Source organism: Tauraco erythrolophus, chromosome 28, assembly GCF_009769465.1.
Source record: "Tauraco erythrolophus isolate bTauEry1 chromosome 28, bTauEry1.pri, whole genome shotgun sequence".
Taxonomy (NCBI): domain Eukaryota; kingdom Metazoa; phylum Chordata; class Aves; order Musophagiformes; family Musophagidae; genus Tauraco; species Tauraco erythrolophus.
Window position 1 is genome coordinate 4,980,387 of NC_141492.1, and position 17,334 is coordinate 4,997,720.

The 17,334-nt window shown below is 48.2% G+C and overlaps 1 protein-coding gene across 1 annotated transcript; it reads left to right on the forward strand.

The window, feature by feature from the left end:
* Window positions 1–295: 295 nt before the first annotated feature.
* Window positions 296–16,338, forward strand: MAU2 (MAU2 sister chromatid cohesion factor). Its single transcript, XM_086627642.1, has 19 exons — window positions 296–724; window positions 937–954; window positions 1,180–1,245; window positions 1,983–2,078; window positions 3,696–3,790; window positions 4,340–4,367; window positions 4,834–4,989; window positions 5,503–5,649; window positions 6,121–6,211; window positions 6,889–6,992; window positions 7,994–8,071; window positions 8,622–8,687; window positions 8,952–9,035; window positions 9,984–10,033; window positions 10,277–10,354; window positions 10,823–10,934; window positions 11,546–11,636; window positions 12,680–12,807; window positions 14,254–16,338. The coding sequence occupies exons 1-19, from the start codon at window positions 296–298 to the stop codon at window positions 14,326–14,328; spliced, it is 1,992 nt and encodes a 663-aa protein (XP_086483768.1). The 3' UTR covers window positions 14,329–16,338.
* Window positions 16,339–17,334: the final 996 nt, after the last annotated feature.

Below are 17,334 nucleotides of genomic sequence, written 5' to 3' on the forward strand. Positions count from 1 at the left end.
CCCGCGGCGGCGAGGCCGGTCAGCGGGGCGAACCGCTTCTTTGCGTGGCGGCTGCCCCCGCTGCTCTCCTTCCGCAAGCCGCTCGGCACAGCGCGGCGGCAAGGGGGCGGGCCGGACTACAACTCCCATGAGGCCGCGCGCGCCGCGCCATTTCCCATCAGCGTTTCAGGGGCGCAGCCCCCTCCCAGCGGCCCCTGCGCGCGGCGGCGGCGGCGGCGGCGGACTCCACATCCCGTCGGCCCCCGCGCGCCGCTCCTCGCCCCCGCCCCGCCCGTGTTGTCGCGGCGGCCCTGAGATGGCGGCGGTGGCGGCGGGCGCGGCGGGCTCGGCGGGCGGCGCGGCCCCTCAGCAGCAGCCGCCGCCTCAGCAGCAGGCGCAGCCGGCGGCGGGGGGCGCGGCGGGCTCCGGGGAGGCGGGTGGCGGCGGCGGGGCCGGCGGAGGAGGCGGAGGCGGCGGCGGCGGCGGCGCTGGGCCCGCGCCGGGGTCGGGGTCGGGCGGAGGCGCGGGCGGAGGGGAGTCGTGGTACCTGGCGCTGCTGGGCCTGGCCGAGCACTTCCGCACGTCGAGCCCGCCCAAGGTGCGGCTGTGCGTGCACTGCCTGCAGGCCGTGCTGCCCCGCAAGCCCCCGGCCCGCATGGAGGCCCGCACCCACCTCCAGCTCGGCTCCGTCCTCTACCACCACACCCGCAACGGCGACCAGGCCCGCGGGCACCTGGAGAAGGCGGTGAGCGCCGGGGGCGGAGGGGTGTCTGTCAGTGGGGGGGTCTGTCAGTGGGGAGGGCTCTGTCAGTTTAGGGGGGGGTCTGTCAGTGGGGAGAGCTCTGTCAGGTTGGGGGGGGGGGTCTGTCAGTGGGGAGGGCTCTGTCAGTTTGGGGGGGGTCTGTCAGTGGGGCGGCCCACGGTGGATACGGACTAACCCACTGTCTTCTCTTGTAGTGGCTGATATCCCAGCAAGTATCCTTTTCCTGCCGCCCCGCTCTTGCAGCGGGGGCTCCGGTAACGACGCGCCTCCGCGGAGAGAGCCTGGTGCTGGGGAAGGGGTTTGGCTGGTGGTTTTAATCTCCTTCTGTGTTTGGGGCCACTTTCCTGACACCTGCGTGCTGTTGAGGGTTGTTGGACGTCGGGCTGTTGGTGTTTTCCAGGTGCTGTTTAGTATTTACTTAACTCTGCTGCTGCCAGATCCCTCAGTTTGAAGATGTCAAGTTTGAGGCAGCCAGCCTCCTGTCTGAGCTGTACTGTCAGGAGGTGAGTGCGCTGAGAATGCTCCAGGAACTGTCCCTTGTCCCGGGGCTGCGTTTGATTTGGGTGTCTTTGGTCTCGGAGTAGGATATCGCTGGTCGTGGTAGGATTTATGGAACTTTTAGGAGTCAGCTGCAACGTGAATATGGAGTGGTAAAGCCTGAAAGACTTTGGTCTGTCTTATTGTGCCAGTCACTGCTGGAATGGCCGTGCAGGTCTTCCCCAGCAAAGGGAGTTTGCTTGGCCAGAGTATTTTTTTAGCTCTCATTTAGACAAAGACAAGCTAATTTGGGGGAGGGAGGGAAGTAGATGGCTTTCCTCAGGCTTTTGTTGTGTTCCTAGGCTACTTTTATTCTTCTTCTCTGGAAAAGCCTTAACTAGCCTTTATTTTCTCTAAGGCAGTGTTGGCCATTTCTCTCACGTGCTGGAAAAAAGTGCATGTTAGAGTAGTGGCCGTGAAGGAGTTAAACAGATGATCTTTGAGGTCCCTTCCAACCCTAACCATTCCATGATTCCATGAAATAGCTCATACTTCTGAACAGACTTTCAGTCAAGTGCAGATGTGTGGGCCTGTGTGTTAAACACTTGGTTTTGTTGCCTTTCATGTTTTTCCTGAGCTGTCAGTGAGGGGATCAGTACAGTGAGACTTTCCTGGGGGATCAGTACAGAACACAACTGGTGTGAAAGTCGTTGTGTCAGCGATGAGTTCCCGTAGCCCGTTCTTACGCAGGTTTCTGTTTCAGAATTCCGTGGACACAGCAAAACCTCTGTTGCGCAAAGCCATTCAGATTTCACAGCAGACTCCGTACTGGCACTGCAGATTGCTTTTTCAGCTTGCAGTAAGTGATTTCTGTTGATAACTTTACACTGTGATTGCAAAAAAAATGGCTAGAAAATACCTGTATTCTTCCTAGAAGGAGCTTGGATGCCTTTTTTTAAAACCACTCCTCCCCCCAGTCATTGCTGCTAATGGAAAGACAAAAGCAGAGGAATTCATGCTGTAAAGTAAGGATATGTTGGTAGACTACAGGATGGATCCAGGGAAGAAGGCAGCAAGGATCATTCTGTGAGCTCCAGTAACACACAGCTTCAGAGGCAGAGCGAAATAAAATCCACCTCGTGGCCAGCAGTCAGGGCAAACGTTCTCATAAAACCTGCTGGAATTGGAGCTTCCCGACCCGAAGTGTTCCTGTGATTATTTGCAACCTAATCAGCACGCGGAGCAAAGCTGGGATGGGAAAAGCAGCTGGTGCAAAGGCCTCCAAGCAATGTTACTCTTCCTGTTCTGTAATGTGCTGTAAGTGTGGCTTCAGCTGCACAGGTCAGGCTGTCTTCACTTCCAGGAATAAACTGGTGCGTGCTGGAATTGGCGGTGTTGAACGTTTGTTACAGTCTTCAGCTGTGTAACTGCTCTTAAAGTGCTGATTTTCCTGGGAATCCCCTGCCTTAGGCCAGGGAGCATATCCAGAAAGCGAACTGATGGGTGGGAAGAGCAGATTGTTGCTGAAGAACTCCCCCAGTTTTTCCAGGTGGTGCCTGTTCTCTGCTCCTGAGGAGCCTCGAGGTGTTTAACGTGAGAGTGGAGGGAGTTAATTGCTCGTTACACGTACTCTGCGACAGAGGGCTGGTCAGGAAGCAATTTCAGCTTTGAAGACTGTCTTACTGGTCACCTGGACTTGTCCTTTCCCCCTTCCCAATGAGCTTAAACAAGCAGAACAGCTTGGAAAAGAATTGCCAGGCTCCTTTGTGTAGTTCAGGAGCAGTGAGTTGTGCAGAGCCTATTTCCTGCCGATTAAAGGACACACGTTCACTTTTCAGCGAGTTAATACCTGAGTGCTCCGAAGCAGCTTGAGCGTTTTTCTCAGTGCTTCCCTCTGAGGAGGATCCTTCCTTGAATCCTGACATCCTTTGCTGATTTCTCTTCTGTGTGGCATTTCTTTTCTGGCTTTTGCTTGCCCACAGAGGCCTGTGTGTCCCGGTGCCTGTTCTACAGCTGTGTGGCTTTCTACCTGGGCTTGGCAAAGGTGGAAAAACTGGCAGCAGGACGGTGTGAGAGGAGCTCTGGCAGCTGCCTCATCCTCTCCCCACCACCTGGGACATACTGTGCAGACTTTCTCTGTTTGCTGGAAAACACTCCATTGTTCCGTTTACTCCAGTGTAACAGTTCATGGTTATGTTGGAGCTGTTGGGATCTGATCTGCACGGGATTTTAATGAATTATAACAGCTTGCGTGGTATGAAACTGGGCTGAGGCATTTTCTTTGAAATGTTACAGACTGTTTTTTGGAGAATGCCAGGTGTTCCTGGAAAATGAGTCTAAAATCAGATGATGCATTTAACAAGTACTGGTTTAGCCCTTGTCACCTATGAAGCACAGGGGTAATTACATTTTTAAAAGCTGCTAACTGGGTTCACAAAGAGAACGCTGATCTCTTCTGGCCTTTGTTTCATTTCAGCAACTACACACACTTGAAAAAGACTTAGTTTCAGCATGTGACCTGCTCGGAGTTGGCGCGGAATACGCTCGGGTGGTCGGATCAGAGTATACCAGGTGAGTTCCCTGGACTTTTTTTCCTTCCCACAGAAAGTATTTTGGTTTGCTCTGCTTGTTATTTAGAGATTCTACTTTTATTTAGAGATGTGGCCTGTGATTGCTGCGTGGGTTTTACAGGCAGACCAATATTTCTGATTGTTCTCTTCAATCTGAGAGTTTCTCCAGCTTTTCCTTTTTTCTGTTGAAACCAATAATGTCCATTCAGAATCTGGAGAGTCTTTTTTCAAAATCAATATTGTTTATTGTCATTATCAGCAAGTTTTCCCAGTAGCCTGTTGTGGCCTTAGGAACTCTTGTAACTGGAACTGTCCAAAGCTTGGATACAACTTGAGAGGCTGGGATTTTGGTTCCTGGGGCTACGATTGGACTGGTCCATCCAGCTTTTAAATGTGCTTTCTGTGGCAGGTTCCTTAATACTCTCTTGTCCATCATCTTCGAGGAAGAGAACAGCAGATTCTTTTTTTTTTTTTCTCAGGGTTTATATATACAGTTGTGGTTTGGGTAACTGATTTTTTTTGAGCACAATGTCATTTTGTTTCATTTCAGAGCACTGTTTCTACTAAGCAAGGGGATGGTAAGTTGGATGTACTTTTTTTTCTTGTTTTACTAGTATAGTGCAAGTTACAGAGCAATAGAGTGCAACCTTCCCCTGAACATAAGTTGTTTTAAGGTATCTTGCATGCTTCTCTGTGCTTTATATGTTCTGGTTTGTTCATGTGAGCAAGTGCAGTGTAAAAATATAACTGGGATAAGCCTTAAATCTGCTTAACCTTAAACCTTGTGAATAGGTTTGGCTTTTTTCTTTATTAATGATGACAAATAATTTTCTGGAAGGAAACAGGATAACTGCAGATTGTCGCTGGAGCTTTTGTAATTAGGGATGAAAAATCTGGTTGTGTGAAAAGGCTGGTGCTCTTGCAATAAGGTGTCTTTGGGTCTTTTTGTTTTAAATACATAAATGTACCTGGGGCTCTGCTGTGGCTTTCTGAGTGTTCCAACAGTTTGAGACAGAAATAATGCATTTTTATTTGAAATTGTAGCTCCTTCTAATGGAACGAAAGCTGCAGGAGGTGCACCCTCTCCTTACTCTTTGCGGGCAGATAGTTGAGAACTGGCAAGGAAACCCCATCCAGAAAGAGTCGTTACGTGTGTTCTTCTTGGTCCTGCAGGTCACACATTACCTGGACGCGGGGCAGGTACGTGCCAGTTGTGCCTCTTCCAGGTCCCGTGTGAGAACTGGGGCAGGAGTCCTGCCTCAGAAGTGACGAGTTACTGTGCTGAGGTGATTTGGGGGGGGGTGCTTGCTGCGTGGAACTTAATTTCTATAAATTTTAATCTCAAACGAAATGAGGAATAAAGAAATAACATTCATTTCTTCATCCCTGAGGAGAGATTTACTGTGATACCCTCAGAACCCTGGCAGCCACTCTTGCTTGTGTGTGATGTTGGCGGAAATAACAGGCTTTAATGATTTTGGAAAACATTTTGAGTGTCTGTTGGTCTGTGAGCAAATATGAGGGTCTGATTGCCGTTCATCGCGGAACGGGCCTGAAGCAGTCCCTGTCCTGCCATGCCGGGGTTGTGGTTTACACACGGACTAATTTCCTGAACGTGGAGGTTATTTGTTGCCGGGTGAGTTTTCCCAGCTCGGTAAATGTTGGAGCATCTGGGCTGCAGCAGCTGTGCCTGACGTGAGTCGCCTTCCGCAGGTGAAAAGCGTGAAGCCGTGCCTGAAGCAGCTCCAGCAGTGCATCCAGACCATCTCCACGCTGCACGACGACGAGATCCTGCCCAGCAACCCTGCTGATCTCTTTCACTGGCTGCCCAAGGAGCACATGTGTGTGCTCGTCTACTTGGTGAGAAGCTCTTTTTTCCTTCATATATACTGCTAATTAAGGAGGAATTGGTTAAAAACCGCCTGGAGCCAGCAGTGGTGGATTCTGCCGACCGTATGCTGCTTTACGTTCCGCTGACAGTTTAATTCTGTCACAGCATCTGTGAGACTCTTGCTTTCGGTGATGTCAGCGTTGGAAGAGACTGTGCAAGAAGTCTGGAAACTGGAATGTAACTTTATGAGTATCCAAGCCAAACAGAATCAGATTAACTCGTACCAAGTAGAGCTACGTTGGCTTATTTTTACCAACAGAGTGACAATCTTGGCTTCAGATTCCTGAAACGAATCCCCTCGCTTCTTGAATATGATTATAACCCTAAATTACGTCAAAAGTTAGTTTAAGAAGCTGGTAGGTGAGGAGTTGGGTGAACTCCCAGACTTTTTCTTCTTTGCAAAGATAATTTTTCGTAAGCTTTCCTGTGTTTCCCGGCAGGTGACAGTGATGCATTCCATGCAAGCAGGGTACCTGGAGAAGGCTCAGAAGTACACAGACAAAGCACTCATGCAGCTAGAGAAGCTAAAAAGTAAGGATAAGGATTATAATTTAGCTGATACCACCAGATTCCATTACTTGCTGCTAATTTATATTAAATAAAACCAAACCCAAACCGCAGCAGCCTTATTTATTTCAGTGGTGCAGCCTGCTGTCAGTCTTTCTGCTGCATCTAAGAACTCTGCTCTGTTTTAAAAACAGGTAGTTACTTTGAATACAGAAATCAAGTTTTGAGGGGTTTTACTGTAACTCAGTAAATTGGGCTGTAAATACATGCATTTTCATGCTGCCTTTCTGATTGTCCGTGTGTTTGATTATCTAAGCTTTTGATTCTCTAAAACGAGCATGTGCTCCCACGGAGTTTTTCCTTAACTGGTGCTCAGACTCCCCGTCCTGCCAGTTCAGACATTGTGATTTTGGTGGGGTTTTTTTGGTTTTAGGGTGTTTTGGGTTTGTTTTTTTTTTTTTAAGCATTTGCCATCCTTCCTGTGGTATATGGAAGAGGAGCTGGGCGGTGTGCTGACTCTTCTGACACCAAGTGGTCCCACCAAAGACATCCCTCTCCAGATTTCTGCAAAGGAGTCTTTATGTTGAAGCCTTGCTGAGCCACCTTGGATTGAGGAAGCTGGCTAGGGGTGGGGGAGGCTGTGAGGTTAGGATGTTAATATCCTCACAACTTTGCTCACTAGATTGCTTTTCCCCTTGCAGTGTTGGACTGCAGTCCTATCTTGTCATCTTTCCAAGTTATTTTGTTGGAACACATTATCATGTGTCGGCTCGTCACGGGACACAAAGCCACAGCATTGCAGGAGGTAAGAACGGGGTTTCACCATTTCCCTCCTTGTTGGACGTGTGCGGTGATAGCTGTTAAAACGTGGGAACTCCAGTTTTGAGGAAGATACTTGGGCTCAGCTGGGGATTCCAGCAGTGCTGAACTGCTGACAGATATAGTCAGGACTCCCGGTGTTCAGGGTACCACCACTCTCAAGCTGTGGAATTAGCCTCCTCTTCAGTGTTTTATTTAAGAACGCTTTGGAGTTGCTCGTGGGGTCAACAATAACTGACTGGCTACAGCTGACACCTTCCTCATTGCACGCTGCAGTCTGACTCTGGGCTCTTTTCCCTTTCCCTCAGATTCATGACAGAGTGGCTCTTCACTCTTCCTCCTAGCATTCCTGGCTTGTCCAAGCATTTCTCAGTTTTTAAGATTCCCTGTCTTTGTCCCTTCTTCCTCTTACCTGGTTTGGGGGAAAGGAGGAGAGGGACAGTGTTATTTAATGCAAGAAAGAGCTGTGCTTTTTTTTTCTTTTCTATTCTCACAGTCGTTTTTAGATCCATCCCTTATTTATAGGCCATGCTGCTTTATCATCTCAGCTCTGCTCTCAGCCTTCTCGTGCACGTGCTTGGGGAGTGGGGGGCAGTTTTGCCTGCAAAAAGAATAATCATTGGTTCTGACTCATAAAACTCATCGTAAGTCCCGTGGAAGATTTTGATTCCAGGTTTTTTTTTTTTGTTGCCTGCCAACTCAAATTGTGAGTGTGGCAGAAGAGATCTGTGACTCGGCTCGCAGGTGGTGCCACCATACGGTGGAGCTGCTGCAAAGCAAATAATTCCAAACCAGTTTGAGCGTGGGAGCGTGTGTGGAGCAGCGTGTGTACCTTGGCTGGGGGGGGGTTCCAGCCTCCACTTTTACCTGGGAGCGTGACTTAGGAGTCGTGAACCAATCACTGAAACGTCCTGAATGACATGTGTGATGCAAGTAGATAGGAAATGAAGAAAAAAGTATCTTAAAATATTCTTTTTTTCCTAACAGATTTCACAAGTCTGTCAGCTCTGCCAGCAGTCTCCCAGACTGTTTTCTAATCACGCTGCCCAGCTGCACACTCTGTTAGTAAGTGTCTACCATTAGCAGTAAACTTTGGGCTCTTTGCAAGACCGTACCCGGGGCTCGTACTCGTCACCAGTAACTCATGAGAACGTAGTGAGGCAGACAGCAAGACTTCCTGCTGAATAGTGGGGTGCCAGTCCTGCTGTGGGCACCCACACCCAGTGCTATTTCAGCCTGTCAAAGGTTTAAAGCAAAAGAAGTGACATGCAGCGTGATAGTTGTAGTGTGCAGGGTAAATACACGAGATTTATACTGTGTGTGTTTGAGACAATATTGTGGGAACTGTGTAAGGGGAAGGATTTATGTAACGTTACTATTTGAGTATTATAAGAAATTAAGAGTTTTTTTTTAGATAAATGGGATGTTTTTTACAGAAACATAACTATTTTGAAAGACTTTGTGTAGAAATTGCTCATTTTCTCTCAAGCCAGGCAAAACTAAGTCTTGTTGGTTACCTTTTTTCCTGCCAACATCCTGAGATTCCGTGGTTTTGTGCGTGCCTTTCGCTGTAATTGTGTTACACGTGACCTTAGAAATGTCGTGTCTTCTACAGGGGCTCTACTGCATTTCTGTTAATTGCATGGACAATGCAGAAGCACAATTTACTACAGCACTGAGGGTAAGGTTTTCTTCCCAAACTATTTACTATGGATGTTCAGTGTGGAAACGGGCTCGTTTGCAATTGTCATGTGGGTTGTTGGAAGGGGAATCTGGAGATTGTTTATATAAGTTGCTCTATTTCATTTTTTTTGGTCCTGAACACAACCCTGGAGAGGAGGATTTATTAATAGGGAAATATCAGACTCCGAATCTGTGGGTTTATGGGGTGAGCAGATTCTGGGTTAGATGGTGAAGGATTTGACTGTGCTGCTGTTTATTTTAGCTCACTACACATCAAGAACTCTGGGCGTTTATTGTGACAAACTTGGCCAGCGTGTACATCAGGGAAGGCAACCGGCATCAGGAGGTGAGTCTGCTAAAAGTCAGAGCGTTCTTGGAGAGAAAACTGCTGCTGTGCTTGAATTGGTCTTTTTTTCCTGAGCGTTTTTGCAAAGCAGGGCCTTGTCTGGCAGCCAGGCAACCCCTTGATTAGGGTGGTGTCAATTGGCAGTAAAGAACCGGTGGTATCAACTGGAGAGGATTCTGGATTGTACATGGAATTCTCTCCAGCACTGGGAGGGGAAGCTTGGCGTGGAGTGTGTGGTTAACTCTGTCGTTTTGACTCGTTCAACCTGTTTGCTTCAGTTTCCAGCTGTGTAGGGGGTTTACTAGATCACCTTAAACCTAGAAAGAGGGAACTAAACATCCAGAAGCAGCTCCGTGCACGTGTGTGTGTTCCTTGTGCTTCAGCCATGTTAACACAGAAACTGTGTGTGTTCTTCCAGCGGCGTGTCTGATCCCTCTGTAGTAACTTTCTGAGAGGTGCTTGCAGGTTTCTTGTGAAGAGGCTGGAAAGGAACCTTTTCTCCAAGCACACAGTACTTTGTTAAAAAGCTTAGAGAGAAAAAATAGTAATTAAAAAAGTTGACCCTTTGTTTTTGCTTAGTTGATTTCTGGTTTTAATGAAACAGTAAATCTGATGCAGTGTTCATTGGGGCCTCGAACAGCTCGGTTGGACACAACAGCTGAAAGTTTTCTGAGGAAGTATTGACATTGTAGAGAAAGTTCTATAAAGTCTGAGAAAGCACATTTTGTGTAAAACTTGATTTTAAGAATCAAAACGAACACAAAAACTCCTGATGTTGGAATGTTCGTGCTGTAATCTGACCCGTACAAGTAAATTTGAGTGTGTTTGTGGTGACTTGCACTGTTCTGGTTTGAGGTGCACTTCCTGTAAAGCCCCTTGCTGTCAGTGCTGTAAGCCTGTATATGTGAGAAATGCTGATTATATTTCTTTTCTCTTCCCCCTTTGCAGCTTTACAGCTTACTGGAAAGGATAAATCCAGACCACAATTTTCCTGTGAGGTGAGAATTCCGGAAACTACCTACCTGCTGATGTTGCGTTGGTGGTGGTAATGCTGGATTTGTAGCAGGCTTTTTTTAAAAGAAAACAAAATGATCAGCTTCTTCCCAAGGCAGAAGTTCTGACCACACATTTAATGTTATGTTTGGAGATCTGATGATCAGGCAGATTCCCAGAAAAATCTGTCTGTTCTGCGCTCAGTCACTGCGCAGTGCCTGGATTTCAATGCCTTGCTTTGTCCGTAGCTCTCACTGTCTCCGAGCAGCGGCGTTCTACATCCGAGGTCTCTTCTCCTTCTTTCAAGGAAGATACAACGAGGCAAAGTGAGTACAAATCGGTGCACTGGGAAGGTTGGGAGAAAAGGAGAAACTCCATTGAGCTGTTCAGGATCAAAATGAAAACCCCGAGGCCTTGCTTTCAAACCCGCTGGCTCTTCTCCCTGTGGGTTTAGTCAACCTCCTGTTTCACCTGGGGGAAAACACCGGGAAGCTGTTTGGTTTAGATCTCTGTAGTTCTGAACGCTGATGGTGATACTGGTGCCGTGTTGCGCAGCAGCACATCGCAAACAAAAGCATTTCAAAGGGGGGGCCTGTATTATATGAGTCATTTTTCCTAAGTGAAGGGTGAGGTTTGGGACTTCAGAGCTTTGTTTGAGGTCACCTGCAGCACCTCTTCGTTCCCAAGTGCTCGTATTTTGCCAGTTGGATTAATTCACTTCTTAACGATGCTCCTTATATACTGAAGGGAAAGCAGAGTTGTTAAAACGTTTTATTTTCGCTCTGTTCCGGTAGGCGTTTTTTGCGAGAAACACTGAAAATGTCGAACGCGGAAGACTTGAACCGATTAACGGCGTGTTCTCTCGTGCTCCTGGGTCACATATTCTACGTGTTAGGGAATCACAGGGTAAGGCTTCGCGGGGCCAGTGTCACCGTGTCGATGTTGGACGTGTTTGCCAAAGAAACTCAGGCCACTTTGTGAAATTCATCTTATTTTAAGAGCGCTCGTTTGTTGGTATCCCACTAAAAGCTGGCAGCTTACTGACTTACGTAATTCTGTAGCTGTAATTTGCATGTTTAATAACGCTCTAACAAAGTAGTAGTGTTTGAAGTCTGCTCTAGAAGAGTTTGTTTTTATAATGCCTAAAATCACTTGAAAAAAGGAGCTGAATAAAGGACAAATAACATCATTCAGCTGGATTGTTTTGGAAGGAATTGTGGGTACAAGCTCCTTAATTCTCACCATTATGCCAGAGTGCATGAAATATTTTTATTATCTTGCCCAGCAGAGACACTGTAATTCCTAGGACAGGGTAAAACTCCAGGCAGCTTTAGATGATGTGTTTGGGCTATTGTCCCATTAAGCACTTCCACTTCTTAGCCACAACAGGGCAGCAGTTAAAGTAGACTTTTTTTTTTTTGGTCACAAATCTAACTTCTCCTCGGTGTAATGTGTATTTGTAAGGGGAAAGGAAAAAAAAAAAAATCAATTTTATGTTGGTATCTGCTCTTCACCAGGAAAGTAATAACATGGTAGTACCAGCCATGCAGCTTGCAAGCAAGATACCAGACATGTCTGTGCAGCTGTGGTCTTCAGCTCTCTTGAGAGGTGAGTTTGGAAAAGGTCTTGTGCTTTCTGCAGCAAAGAGCACGTGGCTGCTGACGGGGGTGGGCTGTGGGGACGTGCGCCAGCGCTCGCCGAGAGGCGAAGCAAAAGGCTGCCTGGGCGTCCAGAGTGCGAGGTGGTTCTTCCAGTTCCTGCTCTGCAGCGCTGGCCCAGCTGTCAGATACTCCAGTTGGGGGTTTTCTTTTTGGGGGAGGTGGGGTGGGACTGCTACGCAGAGCTCCAGCATCCCTGCACCACGGGCGCGAGGCAGCCGTCGGGGTTCTCCCGTTGTGGCTGGACACCAGTTTGATACAAACAGCTGAACTGGTGAGCGTGGTGGCTCCAGTTCCCACCCCTGCAGCACCCATTCCTCTGCTTTGCTTCACCTGCAGTTGCAGTTGTAGTAAACATTTGGTTAGACCGCCTCAGCCGCTGCCACGCTGCGCCGCTCGTCGTTTTTAGCTGAAATTGGGGGGTTCTTGATATGTTACTGGTCTTAAATCCAACCGAGCTATTCCCTGTGAGTAAACCTCACAGGAAAAAGGCTTCAGGGTTGGCTCACTGTGTGCCAAACAGCGGGCATCTGCTGTCCCCAAAAGTGAGGATTCACCAAAGGAAGTGCGTTGCTTCGCCTCCGAAACCTGTGTTGCTGAGTCGTGGAGCCGCAGTGGGAATCCGACAGCTCTTCCCTGCTCCCACCAGATGGTGCTGGGAACTGAAAAGACAAAATGCAAACTGCACAGGGGCTTTTACTGGTGTGAGCAGTTTGCTTCCTCCTTCTAGAGCTACTGTAAATGGTATTTTTAATAGTCGGAAACTAAAACAACACCAAATCTTGGAATGTGCGCTCCTAACGCTGTTGGAAAAGGGTCAGCCTCCCCGTACGGCCCTGGAAAGGGGTTTTCACTCAGAAGTGACACGACTTCGATGTACTGGTTGTTGAAATCAGTTACTGGAGTCACCAAACACAGGGCTGTGCGGAGCTGGTCAGCTGGAAACACGTGCGGGCAATTCCTTGGTGAGCGCTCGACGCTTTTGTCTTTCAGACCTGAACAAGGCCTGCGGAAACGCCATGGACGCGCACGAGGCAGCACAGATGCATCAAAACTTCTCCCAGCAGCTCCTCCAGGACCACATCGAAGCGTGCAGTCTTCCAGAACACAACCTCATCACGGTAAGCAACCTCCTCCTGCAGTTCGGAGCGCTTTCGGGGCAAAACGGCGTGCTCTGCTGTCCCTTACTGCTCCTTCCTTCGCTGAGCACGCTTCTCAGCAAGCTGCCCAAATGCAGCCTGCTTCCTAGTGTGTAAACTGGGCTGAAAACAGGCAAAGGAAGTGGGAATCAATTCATTAATTCACTTCTAGAAAGTTGATTTGGTGGGTATGGCCTTTGTTTCTGGTACACCAGGGTTTAGATTTTTTTAAGTGGCTTTGGTACCAGGTCACCACTTCGTTTGGGTGACAACTGTTGCTTTTGAGAGAAATGTAACCATGTTCTCATGTTTAATTGTAATGTTTAGGTCATCCAGCCTGCCGTGTTCTGGGATGCTAGAAGTACACTTTCTATGGGTACTTCAGCATTCCTAAGGTTTGGGTTTTTCTCCCCCTTATCTGGAGTCCCAGTCAATACACCATTTGATGGCTGTACAGCCACTGCCCTAAGGTGCATCTTTATTTGGACTTCAGATACCGAGGCCTTTCCTGTCAGAAACACTTTTAACATTGTTTTAAAAACATAGAATGGTTTCCCGAGCTGCAATTTAGCAAGGGCACAAGATAATTTACTGTTCTGGACTGAAATAATGTCCAAATGGGAATGTCAGATGTGAGGAACTTGACATCTTTTTCTTTTTGGGGAGAAGAAAGGGTGGGGGGGGAAAGCCCAAAAGGAAGATCCTGTTTGCTGGTTTTGCTCACAAAGGGATCCTGAGACTTGTGAGAGTGAAAGTGTTGGTGATGGCTGCCCGTGTTGAGACCCCCCCCCACAGCCACGTGCGTGTCTGTGTCCATGGGGCCAGGCACGGAGACGTGAGCCAGTGCTCCAGCCTCTCTCTCTTCGCTTGTTGTTGCTGGCTTTGAGTAGTCTGTGCTGGATTAAACACCTGGAGGGGGAAGAGGATTAAGAAACAAATAATAAATCTGCCCATTTTAGAAGATTTTTGACTAATGTAGGAGGAAAATATTTTAGTAATGAAGTGGGTGAGGACCAGAGGGTTTACGTGGTCTGGAAGCGCTATAGCTGCGGTGTGTGATGGGCTCAGACACATCTCAGGTTGGGTGCAAGCCCTGGTTTCCCATGCTTGGATGGTCAGATGTTTACCTGTGAGAGCAGGAAATGCTTTCACTTGATTGCCATTCGCCCTGGACCCAGCACGGGAGTCGGGGAGGTTTGGAATGACGGGCACGCGGAGTAGCTCCGGAAGAAACACTGTTCAAGGGACAGGAGCTCCACGCGTGTAAAACAAAAGCCAAACCTGACACACAGCTACTCGTGATGAAATCTTTAATTATCTCAAGGTAGCAAACGTCTGTGTGGTGAGCTCCTTCCTCTGGCCTCGCCACCGCTCCTCCCCTCCCCGGGCAGCGGCTGCAGGATTTTCATGCTGTTTGTTATCTTTCAGTGGACAGACGGACCACCTCCTGTCCAGTTCCAGGCACAGAACGGACCCACCACCAGCCTGGCCAGTCTCCTGTGAAACAGAAATAACTACCAGGACAGTGTGTTTAAAAAAGAAAAGAAAGAAAGAAAGAAAAAAAAAAAAAGCCAAAAAAAAAAGGAGAAAAAATTCATGCAAAATCTTTTCTTCAAAGAAAAGGCAGCAAATTCCTCTTCTAGTGAGGGCCTCGTAGGAAACAGATTGCATAAAGACAACGTACATTTCATAGACCTGCAAAGTGAGAAGGGCATTTTAAGCTGCTTTTTGCATAACGTGTGTGAATATACAGCTAGCGTGTATATACCTACTGGTTTTAATCTGCTTTCCTCGTGCTGAGAATTAAGGTTTAGTCCGAAGGACGCTTGTTCCTTAAGTTGTTAGATACCTACTTTTTAAAAATTGTCGCAGGAGGTGAAGAGGACTCACACAGTTTTGAATACCGATTGTATTCTGAATGCTTAAACCTTCCCTGGAGTATGATGCATGCCAGTTCTAATGTTTCCTGCGCCCTTCCACTCCTGGGAATAATTGGATTAAATCATGATGGACTGTAGGGTGCCCTAAAGTTCTAAATTTAGTTTCTGAGGTAATATTCTTTCCTTCTCACTGTGCGCAAGTCCTTGGCAGGGCTGTTTGTGGCCTTGCACTGAAGGTGAGATCTGAGGTCTGAGGGGCAGGAGGTCTGCAGCCGGGATGTGCCGGTGTCCTCGGAGGGTGGCTCCAGGAGCAGCCTGGCACTGTTGTCCGAGGAGCAGGTTCCACCTCCTGGATTCACCAGCGTGTGACAACGTGCCACCGTTTCGTCCCTATGAGGGTCTTGTGTCTCCCTGCACCGACGTGCAGCCCCAGACAGGGTAAGGCAGAACCACAGCTCTCTCCATCTCTGCTACTTTGTTGTGATTTGTAGGGAAGGAGGAGATTCCTTGTCCTCCTGCCAGGTCTCTCCACGGCCAAGCAACTGGGAAACAACGTTTTGCATCTTTACTGCAGCCTCACCAAGGGAAGGCAGCATCTGTGCCTTAATGATTTTTACAAATGACTGAAGTCAGAGTTAAACTAGGTGGTTAAAACCCAGATCCGATATAAGCCAGAGGCTTAGTATAAAAATTAAACTCTAGTCTTGCCCTTGGCAAAAACTTCTGCGTTAGCTTTCCTGTTTTATCTCAGTTTTTTGAACTCTTCAGCTGCGAATTCTCACTGCGTTTGCCTCTGCAGCTGTCTCCCAACAGGAGAGACGAGGCCCCAGTTTGTTCTGCAGGGAGCTATGGGAGTTGTTCATTCCATGAAGCATGAGCAGCTTTATAGCGGGGAGCTGTGCCAGTCCGTGTAGTGCCCTGTAAAGCTGGCGAGGTTCATGGGGTTGAATAAAGGTGTTTTTCTCTCTTGGTAGCTCTGAATATTTATCTCCCAACTTAAAAGGGGGAGGGAAAAGGAATCTGCCAGAAAAATTACTTGTCTAGGGCCTTCTGTGATTGCTCCTGTTTCTGAGGGAGGAGGAGAGTATTTTAGAGGCAGTGTTTGACTCCCTCAAACCTTCACAACTTTTATTGTAGAAGGAATTCTGTGAAATCCGCCTTTAACCATAGGATGCTTTGGGTTGGAAGGGACCTTAAAGATCATCTAGTCCATCTTCCGATGGTCATTTTTTCCAAAGCCTTGTCCCCTGTCTAGTGACAGCTCACAGAGACTCTTGCTTTTGTAATTCAGGCCCCTCCGTTTTTGCCCCTGGGTGACATTAACGGGATCAGTGCTTGTCCCAGTTACAAAATAGGATTTTGTGTTTCCTCTGCTGGTTTAGATCCTATTCTCAGCCATTTACTCTTGCAGAAGCCACGTATGTTTTAGGCCTTGTTAAATCTCCAACAGGGAAACAGGCCCTTGATATTGGTATAGGGAGAGAGTCTTACTGCTGGGTTTGCAAGAAAAAAAATTCAATGCTGCTTAAAGTCTGCCTTAGAACTCAAAAAATAGGAAAGAAATCTGTGAGTTGGCATACAGGGTGTCTGGAGGTACAAACCACAGGGAGAATCCACCCAGACAGACCCTGTTCCTCACCAGTTGCTCACTGAGATGACGTTCTGTGCCGCAGCCTGTCCCACGTACAGCTCCCGTCCCCTTGCAACGCGGCATTCCCGCGCTTGGATTTTGGTCAGGTAAATCCTGCTTTAGGAATATTGATAGCCCATGGACTACTTTTAAGTCTTTCCCTTTTTTTTTTTTTTCTGTTTTTGATATGGGAAGCAGTGTCCCTTTGGCTGTTCCCTTCATACGGCACCGAGTTGCAAGAACTCGGAACCTGCAACGGCCGTTTTAGTGGCAGCGCTCTGAGCTGGGGAGTGCCTAGTGACTGGAAAAGGTGTGCTTTAGTGACTGGAAAAGTGCTTTAAATCTGCTAGAGTCCCAGTCAGGTCATCCAGGCATTCTCTTTTTGTCTTTTTTTTTTTTTCCCATCCAATCTGAGGCTGTTATTTAACTGATCACACCCCCACGGCAACTCCAGTAAATCGCTTTATGTTGGCCAAAACCTGCTGCTTCTAGAAGGCAACATGGAGAAATCCCAACTCCAGAGAGCTGTGGTTTGGGCCCAGTTTAAGAAAAGCATTTTTGCAGCGAGCGAGGTGTCCACCAGTGCATCTCCTCACCTCACCCCCCAGCTCCGGGACGCGCGGAGCTGAGGACTGTGTTGTTGGAGGGCGACTGGCCATGGCGATGCTCCAGCTTCTTGGCGGTACTGGTGTGCACGCCGGGTGCTTGGTGGGCCAGACTCTCTGCCAGCCTGTCCTGGGGAGGGAGGGCAGGAAGGAAATCCTCGAGGGAAAGGCTGCCCGCTCAGGTTTTGAACAGGAACCGTGTGCTCCATGTGGTGGCTGAACTCGTGACGTCAGGAGGAACAACCCGGGACTCCCCTTGTCTGCGACACGCCGGCGTCGCCGCGGCGTTTTTCGGGCACGGCCCTGCGGAGGCCAGAGCTCTGCTCTGTTACCAGAGTCCTTTTCCCATCACAGAATTTGAAAAACCGTGTAAATTTGAAAATAACTCGTTGAT

Bases quoted from the DNA above. Each gene is read 5' to 3' on its own strand.
- MAU2 (XM_086627642.1), top strand. From the start codon at position 296: ATGGCGGCGGTGGCGGCGGGCGCGGCGGGCTCGGCGGGCGGCGCGGCC. The intron at 3,791-4,339 runs GTGAGTTCCCTG...GTTTCATTTCAG, and splicing joins GTCGGATCAGAGTATACCAG to AGCACTGTTTCTACTAAGCA. The intron at 4,368-4,833 runs GTAAGTTGGATG...TTGAAATTGTAG, and splicing joins TTCTACTAAGCAAGGGGATG to CTCCTTCTAATGGAACGAAA.